The 21,060-nt window shown below is 44.4% G+C and overlaps 1 protein-coding gene across 1 annotated transcript in view; it reads left to right on the top strand.

The window, feature by feature from the left end:
* Positions 1-21,060, top strand: part of si:dkey-22o22.2 (neural-cadherin) — a 294,515-nt gene that overhangs the window by 230,751 nt on the left and 42,704 nt on the right. The window contains exons 18-20 of the mRNA XM_061915447.1: positions 7,234-7,863; positions 7,936-8,932; positions 14,070-14,163. Coding sequence (XP_061771431.1) covers positions 7,234-7,863; positions 7,936-8,932; positions 14,070-14,163 — 1,721 coding nt within the window. The remainder of the gene's footprint in view (positions 1-7,233; positions 7,864-7,935; positions 8,933-14,069; positions 14,164-21,060) is intronic.

The following is a 21,060-nucleotide window of genomic DNA, read 5'->3' as shown; positions in this document are numbered from 1 at the left end:
AGGTTATATAGGCACTCTGATCAACCTCAGGTGTCTTGGATTGCCCAGCGCCAGCTGCACTCCGAACTGTGGACGAGAGTGAGAGTAAATATGATGTGCAAAATCAATACAGAAAAGAGCAAGGAAAATTCAGCTTACCACACGGATGGGCCATCCACGCGCCTGTCACCGACCTCGGAGCCGGCCCCGGCGCGCCCCGCCTCGCTGCAGGTCTGCAGGCCACGTCTCCTCGCAATCACATAATGATAATATAATAATGGATTAGATTTATATCGCGCTTTTCTATTGTTAGAGACTCAAAGCGCTCACATAGAAGTGGAAACCCATCATTCATTCACACCTGGTGGTGGTAAGCTACATCTGTAGCCACAGCTGCCCTAGGGTAGACTGACAGTTTGCCTATGGCCCCTCCGACCACCACCTATCATTCATTCATCATTCATTCACCAGTGTGAGTGGCACCAGGGGCAAGGGTGAAGTGCCCTGCCCAAGGACACGACGGCAGCGATTTGGATGTCAATAGGTGGGAAGCGAACCTGCAACCCTCAGGTTTCTGGCACAGCCGCTCTACCCACCACGCCATGCCCCCCCTTATTAATGACCTATTGTTCCACTCAACACTTTTTTAACCTGGTCGGATTTCTGATGAAACTGCTGGAAATGTCAGGACCAGGAAATTGCCCACCCTTAGATTAGATTAGATTATCTTAGATTAGATTAGATTAGATCAGATTAGATTAGATTAGATAGTACTTTATTTATTCCTTCAGTATATAAAATTTAAAATTTTTAGCACAATCCCATTCAAGATCAGACAAACATTACAGAGAGACAGAACAGGATCGCTGACGGGTCTGCCGGCTTCCGGGGCCCCTTACAAAAAAGGTGAGACACAGGTAAACAAGTGGGGGGGGGGATGGGAGAAAAAAATTGAAGATTAAAATAAAATTTTAAAAAACGGTCAAGCCTGGGCCCTGGAGAGGGGGTCCAGACTGAGGCCAAGGGGGAAAAAACAACAACAACTCATAGCCATAGTACACATCCCTCTCACATGTGTGTTAGAGGGAAACATCAAAGAAGACAAAGGACATTAAAGATATCAAAGCAGTGGATACAACTAGCCACTTCTACATACAGCTATGAATAAAAATTAAAATAAACGTATACTGTGGTGGCCTCTGCGGTGTTAGAACACTATGTGAACAATATGTAGACTATAGAGATGCGCGGTTTGCGGTCTCATCTGCGGAGCCCGCGGATAAACCGCGGGTCGGGCGGGTGACATGACGAAAAAATTGATTTTAAATAGATTCGGGCGGGTGGCGGTTGAACCATTTGGAAATATATGATATACATGGTTCAGAGATCGGTAACTTTTACTGTTCTAAGAGCCATTTTGGACCCGTGTCACAAAGCGAAGAAGACATTATTTTACGTAAACATTCTCAAGAACGTCTGCCGGCAGTCACCCAGTGTAAGGGCGTGCTATGAAGCCTTTGCCTTTGACGCCTTCTACAACATGTACAATTTAGTTGCAAGTCCAGCAATATGTCATGTGTGGCCTCCACTGTAACACGCACACGACTGCAAGACATACTGGGTGACACAGAGTACACTAATGGTTGTGATATAAACAATTTTAACACTCTTACTAATATGCGCCACGCTGCAAAGCCACACCAAACAAGAATGACAAACACATTTCGGGAGAACATCCTCACAGTAACACAACATAAACGCAACACAACAAATACCCAGAATCCTTTGCATCCATGACACATCCTGACTATATTATACACCCCACTAGCAGCAAAGTATATTCAGGATGTGTCATGGATGCAAAGGGTTCTGGGTATTTGTTGTGTTGCGTTTATGTTGTTTTACTGTGAGGATGTTCTCCCGAAATGTGTTTGTCATTCTTGTTTGGTGTGGCTTCACAGTGTGGTGCATATTAGTAAGAGTGTTAAAATTGTTTATATCACAACCATTAGTGTACTCTATATCACCCAGTATGCCCTTCAATCTTGTACGTGTGTTTGCGGAGACTGCATACAGCATGTTGCTGGACTGGCAAACGGTTCGTACATGTTGTTGAAAGTGTCAAAGGCAATGGCTTCACAGCACGCCCTTATTCCCGTTATCTGAATGAGCACCATCGGATATTTGCGAGAACATTAGCGGCTCCCATTGCATACTTTACTTTGAGACACGGTCAAACTAGTTCATTTAGTGGTAAAGGTCGCCGACTCCGGATATATAACAACGGGCGGGCGGTTGCGGTTCTGATAAAATGTTGGTTCGGGTGGATGACGACTTTAGTGATGCGGTTGCGGATGATATAATTGCCAATCCGCGCATCTCTAGTAGACTAATAATGAATCAAACAACCTGCATGCTAGGATCAGGTGTCGCCACGGCAACACGTGCGACTCAATCCGCTTCGACACAGCATCCTGTGGAGCAGCGGCTTCCACTGGAAAAGTTCCCTCCCAAAGTCGACCGACCTCCTTTCTCCTGAGGCGTTCTCCCGCCTTCCGTCACACCTCCCTGCCGCAACGGGCGCTAATGTGAATGTGCCGCCGCGCTAAATCAGATTATAAAGATGGAAGTGCGGCGCGGAGGGCGGCGGCGTAATCCCACGTGTCGCCCAGTCCGCCGCTCGCCTGCTGGAATTGATTTGATGTGCGCCCGTTCCTTCGCTAAACACCCGGCAGCCGGCCCCTCACACAACCTAAAGGATTGGAGAATCCAACTTAAAATGAATACCGTATTTCCATGTAATATGCGCCTGCCTTCAACTACTGCCGGGTCAAACTCGCTCCCCAAATTTATTAGCGCATGCTTACTTCAACCGCCGGGTCAAATTCGTGACGTCACGAGTGACGCTTCCCCTGTCGTCATTTTCAATATGGTGGAGGAGTTTTATTTAGCTTTTACTGTGTGTAAACCAGGGGTCTTGTTCCACGGCCATACAGATCACACTGATGGTTGTGATATAAAACAACTTTAACACTCTTACTAATATGCACCACACTCTGTGAACCCACACCAAACAAGAATAACAAACACATTTCGGGAGAACATCGGCTCTGTAACACATTATAAACGCAACATAAGAATTACCCAGAATGCCATGCATCCATGACTCTCAGCTATATTATACACCCTGCTAGCACCAAAACCCCCCCGCCCCCCTCCATCCGTCGGTTGAGGTGGGCGGGTTGGGGGTGCGTGTATAATATAGCCAAGAGTCATGGATGCATGGCATTCTGGGTAATTATTATGTTGCTTTTATAATGTGTTACAGAGCCGATGTTCTCCCGAAATGTGTTTGTTATTCTTGTTTGGTGTGGGTTCACAGAGTGTGGTGCATATTAGTAAGAGTGTTAAAGTTGTTTTATATCACAACCATCAGTGTGATCTGTATGGCTGTTGACCAAGTATGCATTGCAATCTCGTATGAGAAGCAGCGAAATGCATGGGCACGCACGCAGATAGCATGGTGTAAAGGTGGGCGCGATCGACACGTTGTAGAGCAGTGGTCCCAAGCCACCGGGCCGCGGCCGCAGAATAATTTTGATAAAAAAAAATTTTTTGCACACTCAATTTTTTACTGCATGCCATTGGTAAGCGCAGGGGTGAGAAGAGGTTTTAAAACTATTAGCGCCTGCTTACTTTACCCGCATGCCTTGAATAAGCGCAGGGGTGAGAAGAGGTTTTTCAACTATTAGCGCCTGCTTGCTTTAACCGCGTGCCTTGAATAAGCGCACGGGCGAGAAGCGGTTTTAAACCTACTAGCACCTGCTTACTTTAACCGCATGCCTTGAATAAGCGCGGGGGTGAGAAGAGGTTTTGGAGCTATTGGCGCCTGCTTACTTTAACCGCGTGCCTTGAATAAGCGCAGGGGTGGGAAGAGGTTTTGGGGCTATTAGCGCCTGCTTGCTTTAACCGCATGCCTTGAATAAGCGCAGGAGTGAGAAGAGGTTTTGGCGCTATTAGCGCCTGCTTACTTTAACCGCATGCCTTGAATAAGCGCATGGGTGGGGGGGGGTGAGACTATTAGGGCCTGCTTACTTTAACCGGGTGCCTTGAATAAGCGCAGGGGTGAGAAGGGGTTTTGAAACGATTAGCGCCTGCTTACTTTAACCGCATGCCTTGAATATGCGCAGGGGTGGGAAGAGGTTTTGGAACTATTAGCGCCTGCTTACTTTAACCACATGCCTTGAATAAGTGCAGGGGTGAGAGGAGGTTTTGTCGCTATTAGCGCCTGCTTACTTTAACCGCATGCCTTGAATAAGCGCAGGGGTGAGGGGGGTGAGACTATTAGGGCCTGCTTACTTTAACCGGATGCCTTGAATAAGCGCAGGGGTGAGAAGGGGTTTTGAAACGGTTAGCGCCTGCTTGCTTTACCCGCATGCCTTGAATAAGCGCAGGGGTGAGGAGAGGTTTGGAAGCTATTAGCGCCTGCTTACTTTAACCGCATGCCTTGAATATGCGCAGGGGTGGGAAGAGGTTTTAGAAATATTAGCGCCTGCTTACTTTAACCGCATGCCTTGAATAAGCGCAGGGGTGGGGGGGGGTTGGGGCTATTAGCGCCTGTTTACTTTAACCGCATGCCTTGAATATGCGCAGGGGTGGGAAGAGGTTTTGAAACTATTAGCGCCTGCTTACTTTAACCGCATGCCTTGAATAAGCGCATGGGGTGAGGAGAGGTTTTAAAACTATTAGCGCCTGTTTACTTTAACCGCGTGCCTTGAATAAGCGCAGGGGTGAGGGGGGGGGTTAAACTAATAGGGCCTGCTTACTTTAACCGCATGCCTTGAATATGCGCAGGGGTGGGAAGGGGTTTTAGAACTATTAGCGCCTGCTTATTTTAACCGCATGCCTTGAATAAGCGCAGGGGTGAGAAGGTGGTTTTGGGGCTGTTAGCGCCTGCTTACTTTACCCGCATGCCTTGGATAAGCGCAGGGGTGAGAAGAGGTTTTTCAACTATTAGCGCCTGTTTACTTTAACCGCGTGCCTTGAATAAGCGCACGGGTGAGAAGCGATTTTAAAACGATTAGCGCATGATTTCTTTAACCGCATGCCTTGAATAAGCGCAGGAGTGAGAAGAAGTTTTAAATGAATTAGCGCCCCGGCGGCTATTAAAGGAAATACTGTAGTTGTGACTTCACCTGTCGTCTACCTGTCGCCAGGCAACGTACAGGAGGGGTAAGAAGGGGGGCATCAAAGGTTGGAGTAAACAACTCCGGGAAAGGAGACGGAACGCTCACAGTTTCATTTTAACTCTCTTTCGTGAGCGGCCATTAACTTTTAATTGCATGGTTGGGATGCGGTGACAGTCGGGGCGCCGCTCTGGGAGATAAAAGGATGCAAACGGGCGGCGGGTTGAGCACAGCTCGCCGCGGTGTGCGTTATCTGCTCGGCTCCAACATTTCTACTTAATGAAAAGCACGGTGATAAGAGAAGGGGGGGGGCTCCCCTTGAGACGTTTGGTCACAGTATCAATGTAACATGATTTTAATACCACATTGGACTTGTAGAATGGCCTTGCCAGGTACTCAGAGACTTGCATTACTTCATAACAGATAAGGGAGGCAGTAAAATATACAAAGAAGTCCACGCAGCATAAATAAGGCTAGAGGACTTGGGCTTCTCTATTATTTTCTGTTACCCAATTCCAGAAGAAGAAGAAAATATTTTATGCACCCCCTCAACACTTAAAAATCAATCAATGTTTATCTATATAGCCCTAAATTACGAGTGTCTCAAAGGGCTGTGCAAGCCACAATGACATCCTCGGTTCAGAGCCCACATAAGGGCGAGGAAAAACTCACAACCCAGTGGGATGTCAATGAGAATGACTATGAGAAACCTTGGAGAGGACTGCAGATGTGGCTCTAACTTAATAGTGAGAGTCCAGTCCATAGCGGATCTAGCATTATAGTGTGAGAGTCCAGTCCATAGTGGATCTAACATAATAGTGAGAGTCCAGTCCATAGTTGATCTAACATAAAAGTGAGAGTCCAGTCCAGAGTGGAGCTAACATAATAGTGTGAGAGTCCAGTCCATAGTGGAGCTAACATAATATTGTGAAAGTCCAGACCATAGTAGATCTAAAATAATATTGTGAGAGTCCAGTCCATAGTGGATCTAACATGATAGTGTGAGAGTCCAGTCCATAGTGGATCTAACATAATATTGTGTGAGTCCAGTCCATAGTGGCTCTAACATAATAGCGAGAGTCCAGTCCATAGTGGAGCTAACATAATAGTGAGAGTCCAGTCCATAGTGGATCTAGCGTAATAGTGTGAGAGTCCAGTCCATGGTGGATCTAACATAATATTGAGAGAGTCCAGTCCATAGTGGATGTAGCATAATAGTGAGAGTCCAGTCCATAGTGGATCTAACATAATAGTGAGAGTCCAGTCCATAGTGGATCTAGCATAATAGTGTGAGAGTCCAGTCCATAGTGGCTCTAACATGATAGTGAGAGTCCAGTCCATAGTGGATCTAACAAAATAGTGAGAGTCCAGTCCATAGTGCATCTAACATAATAGTGAGAGTCCAGTCCATAGTGGATCTAACATAATAGTGAGAGTCCAGTCCATAGTGGAGCTAACATAATAGTGAGAGTCCAGTCCATAGTGGATCTAACATAATAGTGAGAGTCCAGTCCATAGTGGATCTAACATAATAGTGAGAGTCCAGTCCATAGTGGAGCTAACATAGTAGTGAGAGTCCAGTCCATAGTGGGGCCAGCAGGAGACCATCCCGAGCGGAGACGGGTCAGCAGCTCAGAGATGGACCCAACCTTGCCGTAAAACGTTTTTGGTTCTCTAATATATTGTCAATTTGCCGGATCAGGATTCGAAATCGGACCGAGATCATAGGACAAAAATGTTGATCAGTTATGGTATAGTAGATATGTTAAACCCTCAGCAGGTTTTGAAGAGAATTTTGAATATATTGAAGAGTATCTTGAATATATCAAGGAGTATCTTCAATATATCGAAGAGTATCTTGAATTTATGGAAGAGTATCTTGAATATATCGAAGAGTATCTCGAATATATTAAAGAGTATCTTGAATATATCGAAGAGTATCTCGAAAATATCGAAGAGTATCTTGAATATATGGAAGAGTATCTTGAATAGATTGAAGAGTATCTTTAAAAAGCATGAGTGAAGGTCAAGGAGGACTGGAGTCATGATGTGTTCCCTGTCTTGACAGGTTTCAGCCACCGATCCGGACCAAGACGCGGATCAGACCGCCCTCCGCTACTCCCTCCACGGACAAGGTGCCGGAGGCGAGTTTACCATCGACGAACGCACCGGGAGAATTTACGCCCAGCGCCGCTTAGATCGGGAAGAACGTCCAGCCTGGAGATTCCTCGTACTGGCAACAGACGAGGGAGGAACCGGGCTCACAGGATTCGCTGACGTTCTGCTGGAGGTCCGTGATGTCAACGACAACGCGCCGTTCTTCCCGTGCCCGGCGCTGGAAGTCGATGGCTGTTTTGTCGGCCAGGTGGCAGAGAATTCCCCTGCCGACACCTCCGTCATGGAGATGAGAGCCATGGACCTGGACGACCACAACGAGGGAAAGAACGCGATGCTGACCTACAGCATCATCAAGAATGTTCGCAACGAGATCAACCTCAACCTGTTCTCCATCAACGCCAAAACAGGGACCATCTACACGGTTCTACGCTCCCTGGACCGCGAGGTGGAGGAACGCTACCTGGTGGTGGTGGAGGCCAAAGATGGAGGCGGGTTGGCAGGGACGGGGACTGCAACTATCTTGGTTTCGGACGTCAATGACCACCCACCCATTTTCTCCCAAAGGGTCTACACCACTCAGGTGAGTCTGTCTGTCTCGAACAGGCATCGTTGGTCGTCATGGTAATAACAAAACACCTGCTTTGTTGGTCAGGTCGCCGAGGACCTGGAAGTCAACAGCGAGGTGCTTGTCGTGTCCGCCACAGACGGAGACCGGGACGAAAACGCCGTGGTAACCTTCAGCATCGTCGGGGGTGATGAAGACAGAAAGTTCTTCATGGAGACGGACAAGGCGAATCGTCGCGGCGTGATCAAGCTGAAGAAGACGGTGGACTTCGAGAAGCCTCAGGAGAGGACTTTCAACCTGACTCTGAAGGCTGAAGACGCCGACTTCTTCAGCCTGGCCAACTGCCTCGTTCAGGTCCAAGACGCCAACGACCACGCCCCGGTCTTTTTCCCCCAGTTCTACGAGTCGCCGGCCATGTCCGAGGACGTTCCTGTAGGGACGATTATTGCTCAGGTATCGGCGACGGATCTGGACTCGGAACAAAACGGACGCTTTTCTTACAGCATTGCCAGCGAGTCGGACCCCTACAGTCAGTTCCTGGTGGACCAGTCGGGTTGGGTGGTGGTAGCTCATCCTTTGGACAGGGAGAGGATCTCGCAGCACAGGATCGTGGTCCTGGCCATGGACACCGGCAGCCCAACTCTGACCGGCACTGCCATCGTCATGGTAACAGTGCTGGACATCAATGACAACGGCCCAGAGTTTGAGGCCCCTTACCGGCCAGTCGTCTGGGAGAACACGGCGGCCCCCCAGGCGGTGCGCATGAACGACACCTCCCTTCTCCTCTACGCCACCGACCGCGACACCTCCTCCAACGGCGGACCCTTCTCCATACGGCTCCTCATGCTCACCTCGGACGCCACCAGCTTCAACCTGACCGACTTCCGGAACGGCAGCGCGGCCGTCACAGCCCTGCGCACCTTCGACCGCGAGCGCCAGAAGGAGTACCGCCTCCCCATTCTTATGATCGACAGCGGCTCGCCTGCCATGAGCTCGACCGGTACGCTGACGGTAATCATCGGCGACAGGAACGATCACCCGCACTCGCCGGGACACACCAACTTCATCGTTTACAGCCACGAAGGTGCGTACCGTCAACGTTTGAGAGTTCATTGCAGGTTCTTTGTCCTTAGGATCGGCGGATGTACAACTTTCAATGTCTTGACTTTCAATGAATCCGCTCATCCTAACCTTCACATGTGTGTGTCCGCCCCTCGCCACCACCACCACCTCTGAGCTCATAAGACGTTTTTGTCACACTTGAGTGCTTCCGCTGTCGCGCTGCGGTCCACATGACTTATTTAGTATTTTCAGACCAGCTGTCAGCCGCTGGAACTTTACTGCGAGGACGAAGGATTTCTTTTATATATTCATACACCACGCCGTCTTTGGACTTTTCCACATAAACGTACATTAACCTCGCTGAAACGCACAACAACGGAGCGTCTCAGAGGAAACAATTAAGACAGAGGAGATGTTTTTAGAATGCAGCCGAGGAGAGAGAAAAAAAGAACGGCTGTGATCAGCTCCAATTTGTGCACGACTTCCTGCCGGGTTGTCCTCTATTGCACGCTTTTACTCTTCTAACCCGAATGATACTTTTTGCCGCACTTCTGTTTTCCAGTGTCTGTTTTGCCAGCAGTTTTTAAAGATGATAAGGCGCACTACGGATAAATGGTCTATTTTGAATCCTTTTCAGATATAAGGTGCACCGGATGATAAGGCACATTAACGATAAATGGTCTATTTTGGATCCGTTTTCATATATAAGGCGCACGGGATTATAGGGCGCACTACCAATGAATGGTCTATTTTGGATCCGTTTTCATATACAATGTGCCCCGGATTATAAGGCGCACTACCGATGAATGGTTTTGTTTGGATCCGTTTTCATATGTAAGGCGCACCACCGATGAATGGTCTAGTTTGGATCCGCTTTCATATATAAGGCGCACTGGATTATATGGCGCACTACCAATGAATGGTCTATTTTGGATCTGTTTTTATATATAAGGGGCACCAGATTATAAGGTGCATTACCGATGAACGGTCTATTTTGGATCCGTTTTCATATATAAGGCGCACCACCAATGAATGGTTTAGTTTGGATCCGTTTTCATATATGAGGCGCACCAGATTATAGGGCGCATTACCGAAGAACGGTCTATTTTGGATCCGTTTTCATATATAAGGTGCACCGGAAATATAGGGTTGGCCCTGCGATGAGGTGGCGATTTGTCCAGGGTGTAATCCCGCCTTCCGCCCGATTCTAGCTGAGATAGGCACCCGCGCCCCCCTCGATCCCAAAGGGAATAAGCAGTAGAAAATGGATGGATGGACGGATTATAGGGCGCACTACCGATGAATAGTCTATTTTGGATCCGTTTTCATATATAAAGCGCACCGGATTATAGGGTTGGCCCTGGGATGAGGTGGCGACTTGTCCAGGGTGTAACCCCGCCTTCCGCCCGATTGTAGCTGAGATAGCCACCAGCGCCCCCCCGCGACCCCAAAGGGAATAAACTGTAAAAAATGGATGGATGGACGGATTATAGGGCGCACTACCGATGAATAGTCTATTTTGGATCCGTTTTAATATATAAAGCGCACCGGATTATAGGGTTGGCCCTGTGATGAGGTGGCGACTTGTCCAGGGTGTAACCCCGCCTTCCGCCCAATTGTAGCTGAGATAGGCACCAGCGCCCCCCGCAATCCCAAAGGGAATAAGCGGTTGAAAATGGATGGATGGACGGATTATAGGGCGCAATACCGATGAATGGTCTATTTTGGATTCGTTTTCATATGTAAGGCGCACCGGATTATAGGGCGCACTACCAATAAATGGTCTATTTTGGATCCGTTTTCATATATAATGCGCACCGGGTTATAAGGCGCACTACCGATGAATAGTCTAGTTTGGATCTGTTTTCATGTATAAAGCGCACCGGAAGATAAGGCGCGTTACCGATGAATGGTCTATTTTGGATCCGTTTTCGTATATAAGGCGCACCGGTTTATAGGGCGCACTACCAATAAATGGTCTATTTTGGATCCGTTTTCATATATAATGCGCACCGGGTTATAAGGCGCACTACCGATGAATGGTCTTGTTTGGATCCGTTTTCATATGTAAGGCGCACCACCGATGAATGGTCTAGTTTGGATCTGTTTTCATATATATGGCGCACCGGATAATAAGGCGCATTCCCGATAAATGGTCTAGTTTGGATCCGTTTTCATATATAATGCGCACCACCGATGAATGGTCTAGTTTGGATCCGTTTTCATATATAAGGCGCACCGGATTATAGGGTTGGCCCTGCGATGAGGTAGCGACTTGTCCAGGGTGTACGCCGCCTACCGCCCGATCCCAAAGGGAATAAGCGGTAGAAAATGGATTAATGGACGGATTACAGGACACACTACCGATGAATGGTCTATTTTGGATCTGTTTTCATACATAAGGCGCACCGGATTATAAAGCGCACTACCGATGAATGGTCTAGTTTGGATCCGTTTTCATGTATACAGTAAAGCGCACTGGATTATAGGGCGCACTACTGATGAATGGTCTATTTTTGGATCTGTTTTCATACATAAAGCGCACCGGATTATAAAGCGGACTACCGATGAATGGTCTAGTTTGGATTCGTTTTCACATATACAGTAAGGCGCACTGGATTATAGGGAGCATTACTGCTGAACGGTCTATTTTTGAATCCGTTTTCATGTATAAAGCGCACCGGATTATAGGGTTGGCCCTGTGATGAGGTGGCGACTTGTCCAGGGTGTAACCCCGCTTTCCGCCCAATTGTAGCTGAGATAGGCACCAGCGCCCCCCGCGATCCCAAAGGGAATAAGTGGTTGAAAATGGATGGATGGACGGATTATAGGGCGCACTACCGATGAATGGTCTATTTTGGATTCGTTTTCATATATAAGGCGCACCGGATTATAGGGCGCACTACCAATAAATGGTCTATTTTGGATCCGTTTTCATATATAATTTCGCACCGGGTTATAAAGCGCACTACCGATGAATGGTCTAGTTTGGATCCGTTTTCATATTCAAGGCGCACCACCGATGAATGGTCTAGTTTGGATCCGTTTTCATGTATAAAGCGCACCGGAAGATAAGGCGCGTTACCGATGAATGGTCTATTTTGGATCCGTTTTCGTATATAAGGCGCACCGGTTTATAGGGCGCACTACCAATAAATGGTCTATTTTGGATCCGTTTTCATATATAATGCGCACCGGGTTATAAGGCGCACTACCGATGAATGGTCTTGTTTGGATCCGTTTTCATATGTAAGGCGCACCACCGATGAATGGTCTAGTTTGGATATGTTTTCATATATAAGGCGCACCAGATAATAAGGCGCATTCCCGATAAATGGTCTATTTTGGATCCGTTTTCATATAAAAGGCGCACCAGATTATAGGGCGCAATACCAATGAATGGGCTAGTTTGGATCCGTTTTCATATATAAGGCGCACCACCGATGAATGGTCTAGTTTGGATCCGTTTTCATATATAAGGCGCACCGGATTATAGGGTTGGCCCTGCGATGAGGTAGCGACTTGTCCAGGGTGTACGCCGCCTACCGCCCGATCCCAAAGGGAATAAGCGGTAGAAAATGGATTAATGGACGGATTACAGGACACACTACCGATGAATGGTCTATTTTGGATCTGTTTTCATACATAAGGCGCACCAGATTATAAAGCGCATTACCGATGAATGGTCTAGTTTGGATCCGTTTTCATGTATACAGTAAAGCGCACTGGATTATAGGGCGCACTACTGATGAATGGTCTATTTTTGGATCTGTTTTCATACATAAAGCGCACCGGATTATAAAGCGCACTGCCGATGAATGGTCTAGTTTGGATTCGTTTTCATATATACAGTAAAGCGCACTGGATTATAGGGCGCACTACTGATGAATGGTCTATTTTTGGATCTGTTTTCATACATAAAGCGCACCGGATTATAAAGCGCACTACCGATGAATGGTCTAGTTTGGATTCGTTTTCATATATACAGTGAGGCGCACTGGATTATAGGGCGCACTACTGATGAATGGTCTATTTTTGGATCCGTTTTCATACATAAAGCGCACTGGATTATAAGGCGCACTGCCGGTGAATGGTCTATTTGGGATCCGTTTTCATATATAAGGCGCCCCGGATTATAAGGCGCACTACCGATGAATGGTCTATTTTTAATCCGTTTTCATATATAAGGTGCACCAGACTATAGGGTTGGCCCTGCGATGAGGTGGTGACTTGTCCAGGGTGTAACCCCCGCCTTCCGCCCGATTGTAGCTGAGATAGGCACCAACGCCCCCCTTGATCCCAAAGGGAATAAGTGGTAGAAAATGGATGGATGGACGGATTATAGCGCGCACTACCGATTAATGGTCTAGTTTGGATCCGTTTTCGTATACATTTGTACTTTGACTTTCACAAAGTTTGTTATTATTTTTTAGACATGCCTCAAAACAACAGCTACAAAAACAATGAAGGCACACAGCTTCAGGCCAGAGTACACTAGAGTAATAAAGTACACAGTAACATAGTCCTCCTTTAGCGCAAGGCTGCCTGGTATACTGTAAAACAGGAAATTATAAACTGGGCTCAATCTGCCCTGCTCTAACGTATTTGTATGAGTAACACAAATGTTCTGCAAACTAGTGGTGACTGCTTGAAGTAGTCTACCAGTCAGCCAGAGCTTCTTAAATGCCGCGTTGAGACGAGGCACCTCCGTTCACTGCAAGCTCTAAAGTGTGCGCCATGCAGGGCAGACTAGCCCCACCAAACTCCACCGTAGCTTTTGCCATACTGCGTGCGTTGTATTTTGGGTTTTTTCTCGGCGGAGTCTTTAAACGACAACTGTGTGGTACTACTTTTTTTCGCCATTTGCTTTTCATCCATCTTCCGCTTGTATTAATCGTGTATCTCCTTATGATTCTTGAAGAGGTGGGAGATCAAATTGCTCGTATTAAAGGGAGACGTCCTGGTTCCTCCTCGCATAACCTCGCAAATTGCCAGTTTTTCATCCGTCAGACAAGGCGTTTTAAAAAGTCATTAATTTTACTTTTTAAAGCTGACACCGATAATTTCCAACATTACACTCAAAGCAAACATCTCTTATATTTTGTCAACAAAATTAACTGCTTTTTTGAATGTAATTTTTATTTATTTTTTCCAACCAGGTGTCCTCCCGATGACAGTGCTGGGCCAAGTCCAGTCCCCGGACCTCGATGACTGGAGCGAAAAGTCGTACCGATTTGAAGGCAAACCATCAAGGTACAACCCGAGCAAATGCAAACGTGTTCAAATATAAAGATGTCCGATAATGGCTTTTATGTATAATTTTTATAATAATAATTGTAATAATAAGTACATTAATCATTATAATAATTATATTACACTTAAAATGCTAGCATGCTATCATTAGCATGTATCAAGTACCAAAATATGACTAAGGTGTTTACCTAAAAAATTGGCTTTAAAAAAAGGTATCATTCGTCAAGTAACAAAATATTTGACGCTGAGTTGTATACCTGCAAAATTAGCAAAAAAAACGAGCATGCTAATATTAAAATGCTAACTGCAACATGTGTCAAGTACTAAAATATATTACGCTTAAAATTTTAGCATGCTATTGTTAGTATGTATCAAGTACCAAAATATGATTGAGGTGTTGACCTACAAAATTAGCTTAAAAAAAAATAACCTAGCATGCTAACAGGTATTATTCGTCAAGTAACAAAATATTTGACGCTGAGGCTAATACTTGCAAACTTAGCTAAAAAAAACAAACTAGCATACTAAAGTTAGCATGCTAACAAGTATCACTAGTCAAGTAACAAAATATTTGACACTGAGATGTGTACTTGCAAAATTAGCAAAAACGCAACCATGCTAATATTAGAATGCTAAAATGCTAACTGTAACATGCGTCAAGTACCTAAATATATTACTCTTAAAATTCTAGTATGCTCTCGTTAGTATGTATCAAGTACCAAAATATAGCTGAAGTTTATACCTACAAAATTAGCTGGCAAAAAAAATAGCATACTAACGTTAGCATGCTAACAAGTATCATTAGTCAAGTAACAAAATATTTGCAAATATCTGCAAAATTAGCAAAAACGCGAGCATGCTAATATTAGAATGCTAAAATACTAACTGTGACACGTGTGAAATACCAAAATATATCCATCCATCCATTTTCCTACCGCGTATTCCCTTTGGGGTTGCGGGGGGTGCTGCTGCCTATCTCAGCTACAATCAGGCAAAAGGCGGGGTACACCCTGGACCAAAATATATTACTCTTAAAATTCTAGCATGCTCTCGTTAGTATGTATCTAGTACTAAAATGTGACTGCGGTGTTTACCATTAAAATTAGCTTTAAAAAAAAAAAAACCTAGCATGCTAACAAGTATCATTCATCAAATAACCAAATATTTGATGCTGAGGTGTGTACCTGAAAAATTTGGAGAAAAAAAATAGCATGCTAATAATAGAAGGCTAAAGTACTAACTGTAACATGCGTCAAGTACCAAAATATATTACTCCTAAAATTCTAGCATGATATCGTTAGTATGTATCTATTATCAAAATATGACTAACGTTTATACCGACAAAATTAGCTAAAAAAAACAAAATAGCATACTAACTTTAGCATGCTAACAAGTATTATTAGTCAAGTAACAAAATATTTGACGCTGAGGTGTATACCTTAAAAATCAGGAAAAAAACTAGCATGCTAATATTAGAATGCTAAAATGTTAACTGTATCATATGTGAAGTGCCAAAATATATTACTCTTAAAGTTTTACTTTGCTATATTTAGTATGCATCAAGATCCAAAATATGACTGAGGTTTATACCTACAAAATTAACTTAAAAAAACAGGTATCATTCGTCAAGTAACGAAATATTTGACGCTGCAAAATTAGCTAAAATAAAACAAACTAGCATACTAAAGTTAGCATGCTAACAAGTATCACTAGCCAAGTAACAAAATATTTGACGCAAAATTATACCTGAGGTGTTTACCTACAAAATTACCTTAAAAGAAACGAGTATCACTCGTCAATTAACAAAATATTTGACGCTAAAATGTATCCATCCATTTTCTACCGCTTATTCCCTTTTGGGGTCGCGGGGGGCGCTGGCGCCTATCTCAGCTACAATCGGGCGGAAGGCGGGGTACACCCTGGACAAGTCGCCACCTCATCGCAGGGCCAACACAGATAGACAGACAACTTTCACACTCACATTCACACACTAGGGCCAATTTAGTGTTGCCAATCAACCTATCCCCAGGTGCATGTCTTTGGAAGTGGGAGGAAGCCGGAGTACCCGGAGGGAACCCACGCAGTCACAGGGAGAACATGCAAACTCCACACAGAAAGATCCCGAGCCTGGATTTGAACCCAGGACTGCAGGAACTTCGTATTGTGAGGCAGATGCACTAACCCCTCTGCCACCGTGAAGCCCCGCTAAAATGTAAAGCTTCAAAATTAGCACAAAAAAAAGCTAGCATGTTAATATTAGAATGCTAACGATAGTGCTGTTAAAAAATTAGCTACGGGCCGCATTTTGGACACACCTGTGCTGAACTATCTAAACGAAACACCTGTGCATTTTGTAATCGGCGAAACGGCAAATGATTGTAGTATCTAATTATATACACTAGATTGCCAAACGTATTTGGCAACCTGCCTTTAATGACATATGAACTTGGAAGTGCCATCCGATAGAATTGTCCAAAATGTTTTGGTATCCTGGAGCATTCAAAGTTCCTTTCACTGGAACTAATTCCGAAAAAAAAACCAACCCCACAACATAATTCCTCCTCCACCAAATTTCACACTCGGCACCATGCAGTCCAAACCCGACTGGTCCGGGTTTGGACCAGCGGCTACAAGCCGCTGCTCCTCCACATGAAGAGGAGCCTACGCCGCATAGTCGAACCTCGGATTCAGGAGGAACAGTGTGGTTTTCGTCCTGGTCGTGGAACTGTGGACCAGCTCTATACTCTCGGCAGGGTTCTTGAGGGTGCATGGGAGTTTGCCCAACCAGTCTACATGTGTTTTGTGGACTTGGAGAAGGCATTCGACCGTGTACCCCAGGAAGTCCTGTAGGGAGTGCTCAGAAAGTATGGGGTATTGGACTGTCTGATTGTGGCGGTTCGCTCCCTGTAGGATCAGTGTCAGAGCTTGGTCTGCATTGCCGGCAGTAAGTTGGACACGTTTCGTTTGAGTTCGAGTTTCCTCCGCCAGGTAGCGGGTCTCTCCCTTAGAGATAGGGTGAGAAGCTTTGCCATCCGGGGGGAGCTCAAAGTAAAGCCGCTGCTCCTCCACATGAAGAGGAACCCACGCCGGATAGTCGAACCTCGGATTCAGAAGGAACAGTGTGGTTTTCGTCCTGGTCGTGGAACTGTGGACCAGCTCTATACTCTCGGCAGGGTCGTTGAGGGTGCATGGGAGTTTGCCCAACCAGTCTACATGTGTTTTGTGGACTTGGAGAAGGCATTCGACCGTGTACCCCAGGAAGTCCTGTTGGGAGTGCTCAGAAAGTATGGGGTATCGGACTGTCTGATTGTGGCGGTTCGCTCCCTGTAGGATCAGTGTCAGAGCTTGGTCCGCATTGCCGCCAGTAAGTTGGACACATTTCGTTTGAGTTCGAGTTTCCTCCGCCAGGTAGCGGGTCTCTCCCTTAGAGATAGGGTGAGAAGCTCTGCCATCCGGGGGGAACTCAAAGTAAAGCCGCTGCTCCTCCACATGGAGAGGAGCCAGATGAGGTGGTTCGGGCATCTGGTCAGGATGCCACCCGAACGCCTCCTTTAGGAGGTGTTTAGGGCACGTTCAACCAGTAGGAGGCCATGGGGAAGAACCAGGACACGTTGGGAAGACTATGTCTCCGGGCTGGCCTGGGAACAATCCCCTGGGAAGAGCTAGACGAAGTGGCTGGGGAGAGAAAAGTCTGGGTTTCCCTGCTTAAGCTGCTGCCCCCGCGACCCGACCTCGGATAAGCGGGAGAAGATGGATGGATGGATGAAAAAATGATAGTTTGAATGTCCAGGGTAGGTGGAATATGTTGAAGGAGGAAGGGTTTCAGTTGAAAAATGTGGAAATTGTGGAAGTTTGAAAAATGGCCAATTCATTTTGAATTGGAAAAATTTCCCGGAAAATCTGGAATTCTGGGAAATGTGGGAATTTTTGGAATTTGTCAAGGGAAAGCCTGTGATTCAGAAAAGCGGGATTTATTTATTTATTTTGAAATGATTAGGAAGGATTGTGAATGTCATAAATAAGCTGAATTGGTTGGTGTTGGTTTTGTTTAAATCGGTCAAGAAATGTTGAAGTAGTAAATGGTATTAGGAAATTTCTGGAAAATCTGGAATTTTTATGAAAATGGTAAAAAAAAAAACTTGAATGGTCTGAATGATTACAATGGAGTTGGAATTTGTCAAATCGGTTGAGAAATGTTGACGTAGTAACATGTTAAATTGAGAAATGGTATTACGGAATTCCTGGAATTTTGAGAAAAACTGGGAATTTTTCCAGTCAGTTTAAAAAAAAAAAACTTCGCATTTTTGTCCTGTTTAAGAGGAATGTTTTGACGATGGAACGGTTGAAGTGAGTTGAAAAATGTGGGAGGAGTAATCGCCAGAAAAAAGGGTGAAAACGGGGTTTCGAAAACTGGGAATTCCTGGAATTTTTTGGCAATTGAAAAAGTTATAGTTTGAATGTCCGGAGTATGTGGAATATGTTGAAGGGGGAAGGTTTTCGGTTGAAAAATGTGGAAATGGTGGAAGTTTGAAAAGTGGCCAATTCATTTTGAATGGGAAAAATTTCCAGGAAAATCTGGAATTCTGGGAAATCTTTGGAATTTTTGGAATTGGTCAAGGGAAAGCCCCCGATTCGGAAAAGAGGGATTTTTTTTTTTTTAAATGATTAGGAATGAGCGTGTTTGTCATAAATAAGCTGAATTGGTTGGTGTTAGATTTGTTTAAATCGGTTTAGAAATGTTGAAGTAGTAAATGGTATTAGGAAATTTCGGGAAAATCTGGAATTTTTATGAAAATGGTAAAAAAAAACTTGAGTGTTCTGAATGATTACAGTGGTGTTGGAATTTGTCAAATCGGTTGAGAAATGTTGACGTAGTAACATGTCGAATTGAGAAATGGTATTACGGAATTCCTGGAATTTTGAGAAAAACTGGGAATTTTTCCAGTCAGTTAAAAAAAACAACTTCGCAATTTTGTCCTGATTAAGAGGAATGTTTTGACGGTGGAACGGTTGAAGTGGGTTGAAAAATGTGGGAGGAGTAGTCGCCAGAAAAAAGGGTAAAAACAGGATTTAGAAAACTGGGAATTCCTGGAATTTTTGGGAAATTGAAAAAATATATAGTTTGAATGTCCGGGGTATGTGGAATATGTTGAAGGTGGAAGGGTTTCGGTTGAAAAATGTGAAAAGGGTGGAAGTTTGAAAAATGGCCAATTCATTTGGAATGGGAAAAATTTCCCGGAAAGTCTGGAATTCTGGGAAATATTTGCAATTTTTGGAATTTGTCAAGGGAAGTTGGAACGATTTGAATGGGATGAAAAATGTGGACGGTAGAGCGCGCCAAAATCTAAAGAAGAAGCAGAATAAATAGATGATTTTTTTGTGAATGTGAATGTGTCATTGCTGGAGTTGTAAAATGTAAATGTGGGAATTGTACAACTTGGAAAAATGTACCATTTATTTCTATGGGAACATCCTGGGTAAAAAGGGTAAAAACAGGGTTTAGAAAACTGGGAATTCCTGCAATTTTGGGGGGAAATTGAAAAAGTGATAGTTTGAATGTCCAGGGTATGTGGAATATGTTGAAAGTGGAAGGGAATTCCTGGAATTTATGAGAAAAAACGTGATTTTTTTCCAGTAGCGCGCGCCAAAATGTGGCGAAGAAGAAGAAATTGAATAATAAATACTGTATTTCCTTGAATTGCCGCCGGGCATGTAAAATGCGCCTGCCTTGAATTACTGCCAGGTCAAACCCGCTTCCCAAAATTATTAGCGCATGCTTACTATTACCGCCGGGTCAAATTTGTGACGAGCGACGCTTCCCCTGTCGTCTTTTACAAAGTGAGGGAAGATTTTTTTTTTTTTGCATGTGCTTTGTGTAAACCAGGGGTCTTGTTCAACAGCCATACAGATCACACTGAAGGTTGTGATATAAAACAACTTTTACACTCTTACTAATATGCGCCTCACTCTGTGAACCCACACCCAAACAAGAATGACAAACACATTTCTGGAGAACATCGGCTCTGTAACATATTATAAATGCAACATAACAATTACCCAGAATGCCATGCATCCATGACTCTTACTGGCTGTATTATACACCCCGCTAGCACCAAATCCCAAACTCCCCCCCTCCATGCGTCGGTTGAGATTGGCGGGGTTGGGGGTGCGGGGGTGTATAATATAGTCAGGAAGACCCATGGATTCATGGCATTCTGGGTAATTGTTATGTTGCGATTATAATGTGTTACAGAGCCGATGTTCTCCAGAAATGTGTTTGTTATTCTTGTTTGGTTAGGGTTCACAGTGTGGCGCATATTAGTAAGAGTGTTCAAGTTGTTTATATCACAACCTTTAGTGTAACCCAGGGGTCACCAACCTTTTTGAAACCAAGAGCTACTTTTTGGGTACTGATTAATGCAAAGGGCTACCAGTTTGATACACACGTAAATAAATTGCCAGAAATAGCCAATTTGCTCAATTTACCTTTAACTCTATGTTATTATTAATAATTATGATATTTATCTTTGTGGAAACACTGATGATTTAATGATTTCTCATAATAAATATATATTTTTGATGACATGTTTTAAATAGGTTAAAATCCAATCTGAACTTTGTTATAATATATAACAAATTGGACCAAGCTATATTTGTAACAAAGACAAATCATTATTTCTTCTACATTTTCCAGAACAAATTTGATGTTAAAGATTTTCTAGATTTGCCGGAATATTTTTTTTTAATTTTAATCATAAGTTTGAAGAAATATTGCACAAATATTCTTCGTCGAAAAAACAGAAGCTAAAATGAAGAATTAAATCAAAACGTATTTATTATTTTTTATATAAAATAAATAAATTTACTTGAACATTGATTTAAATTGTCAGGAAAAAA

The sequence above is a fragment of the Nerophis ophidion genome, linkage group LG11 (assembly GCF_033978795.1).
Source record: "Nerophis ophidion isolate RoL-2023_Sa linkage group LG11, RoL_Noph_v1.0, whole genome shotgun sequence".
Lineage (NCBI taxonomy): Eukaryota > Metazoa > Chordata > Actinopteri > Syngnathiformes > Syngnathidae > Nerophis > Nerophis ophidion.
Note: the sequence above shows the minus strand (reverse complement) of the source record. Positions and strands in the feature narration are given on the sequence as shown.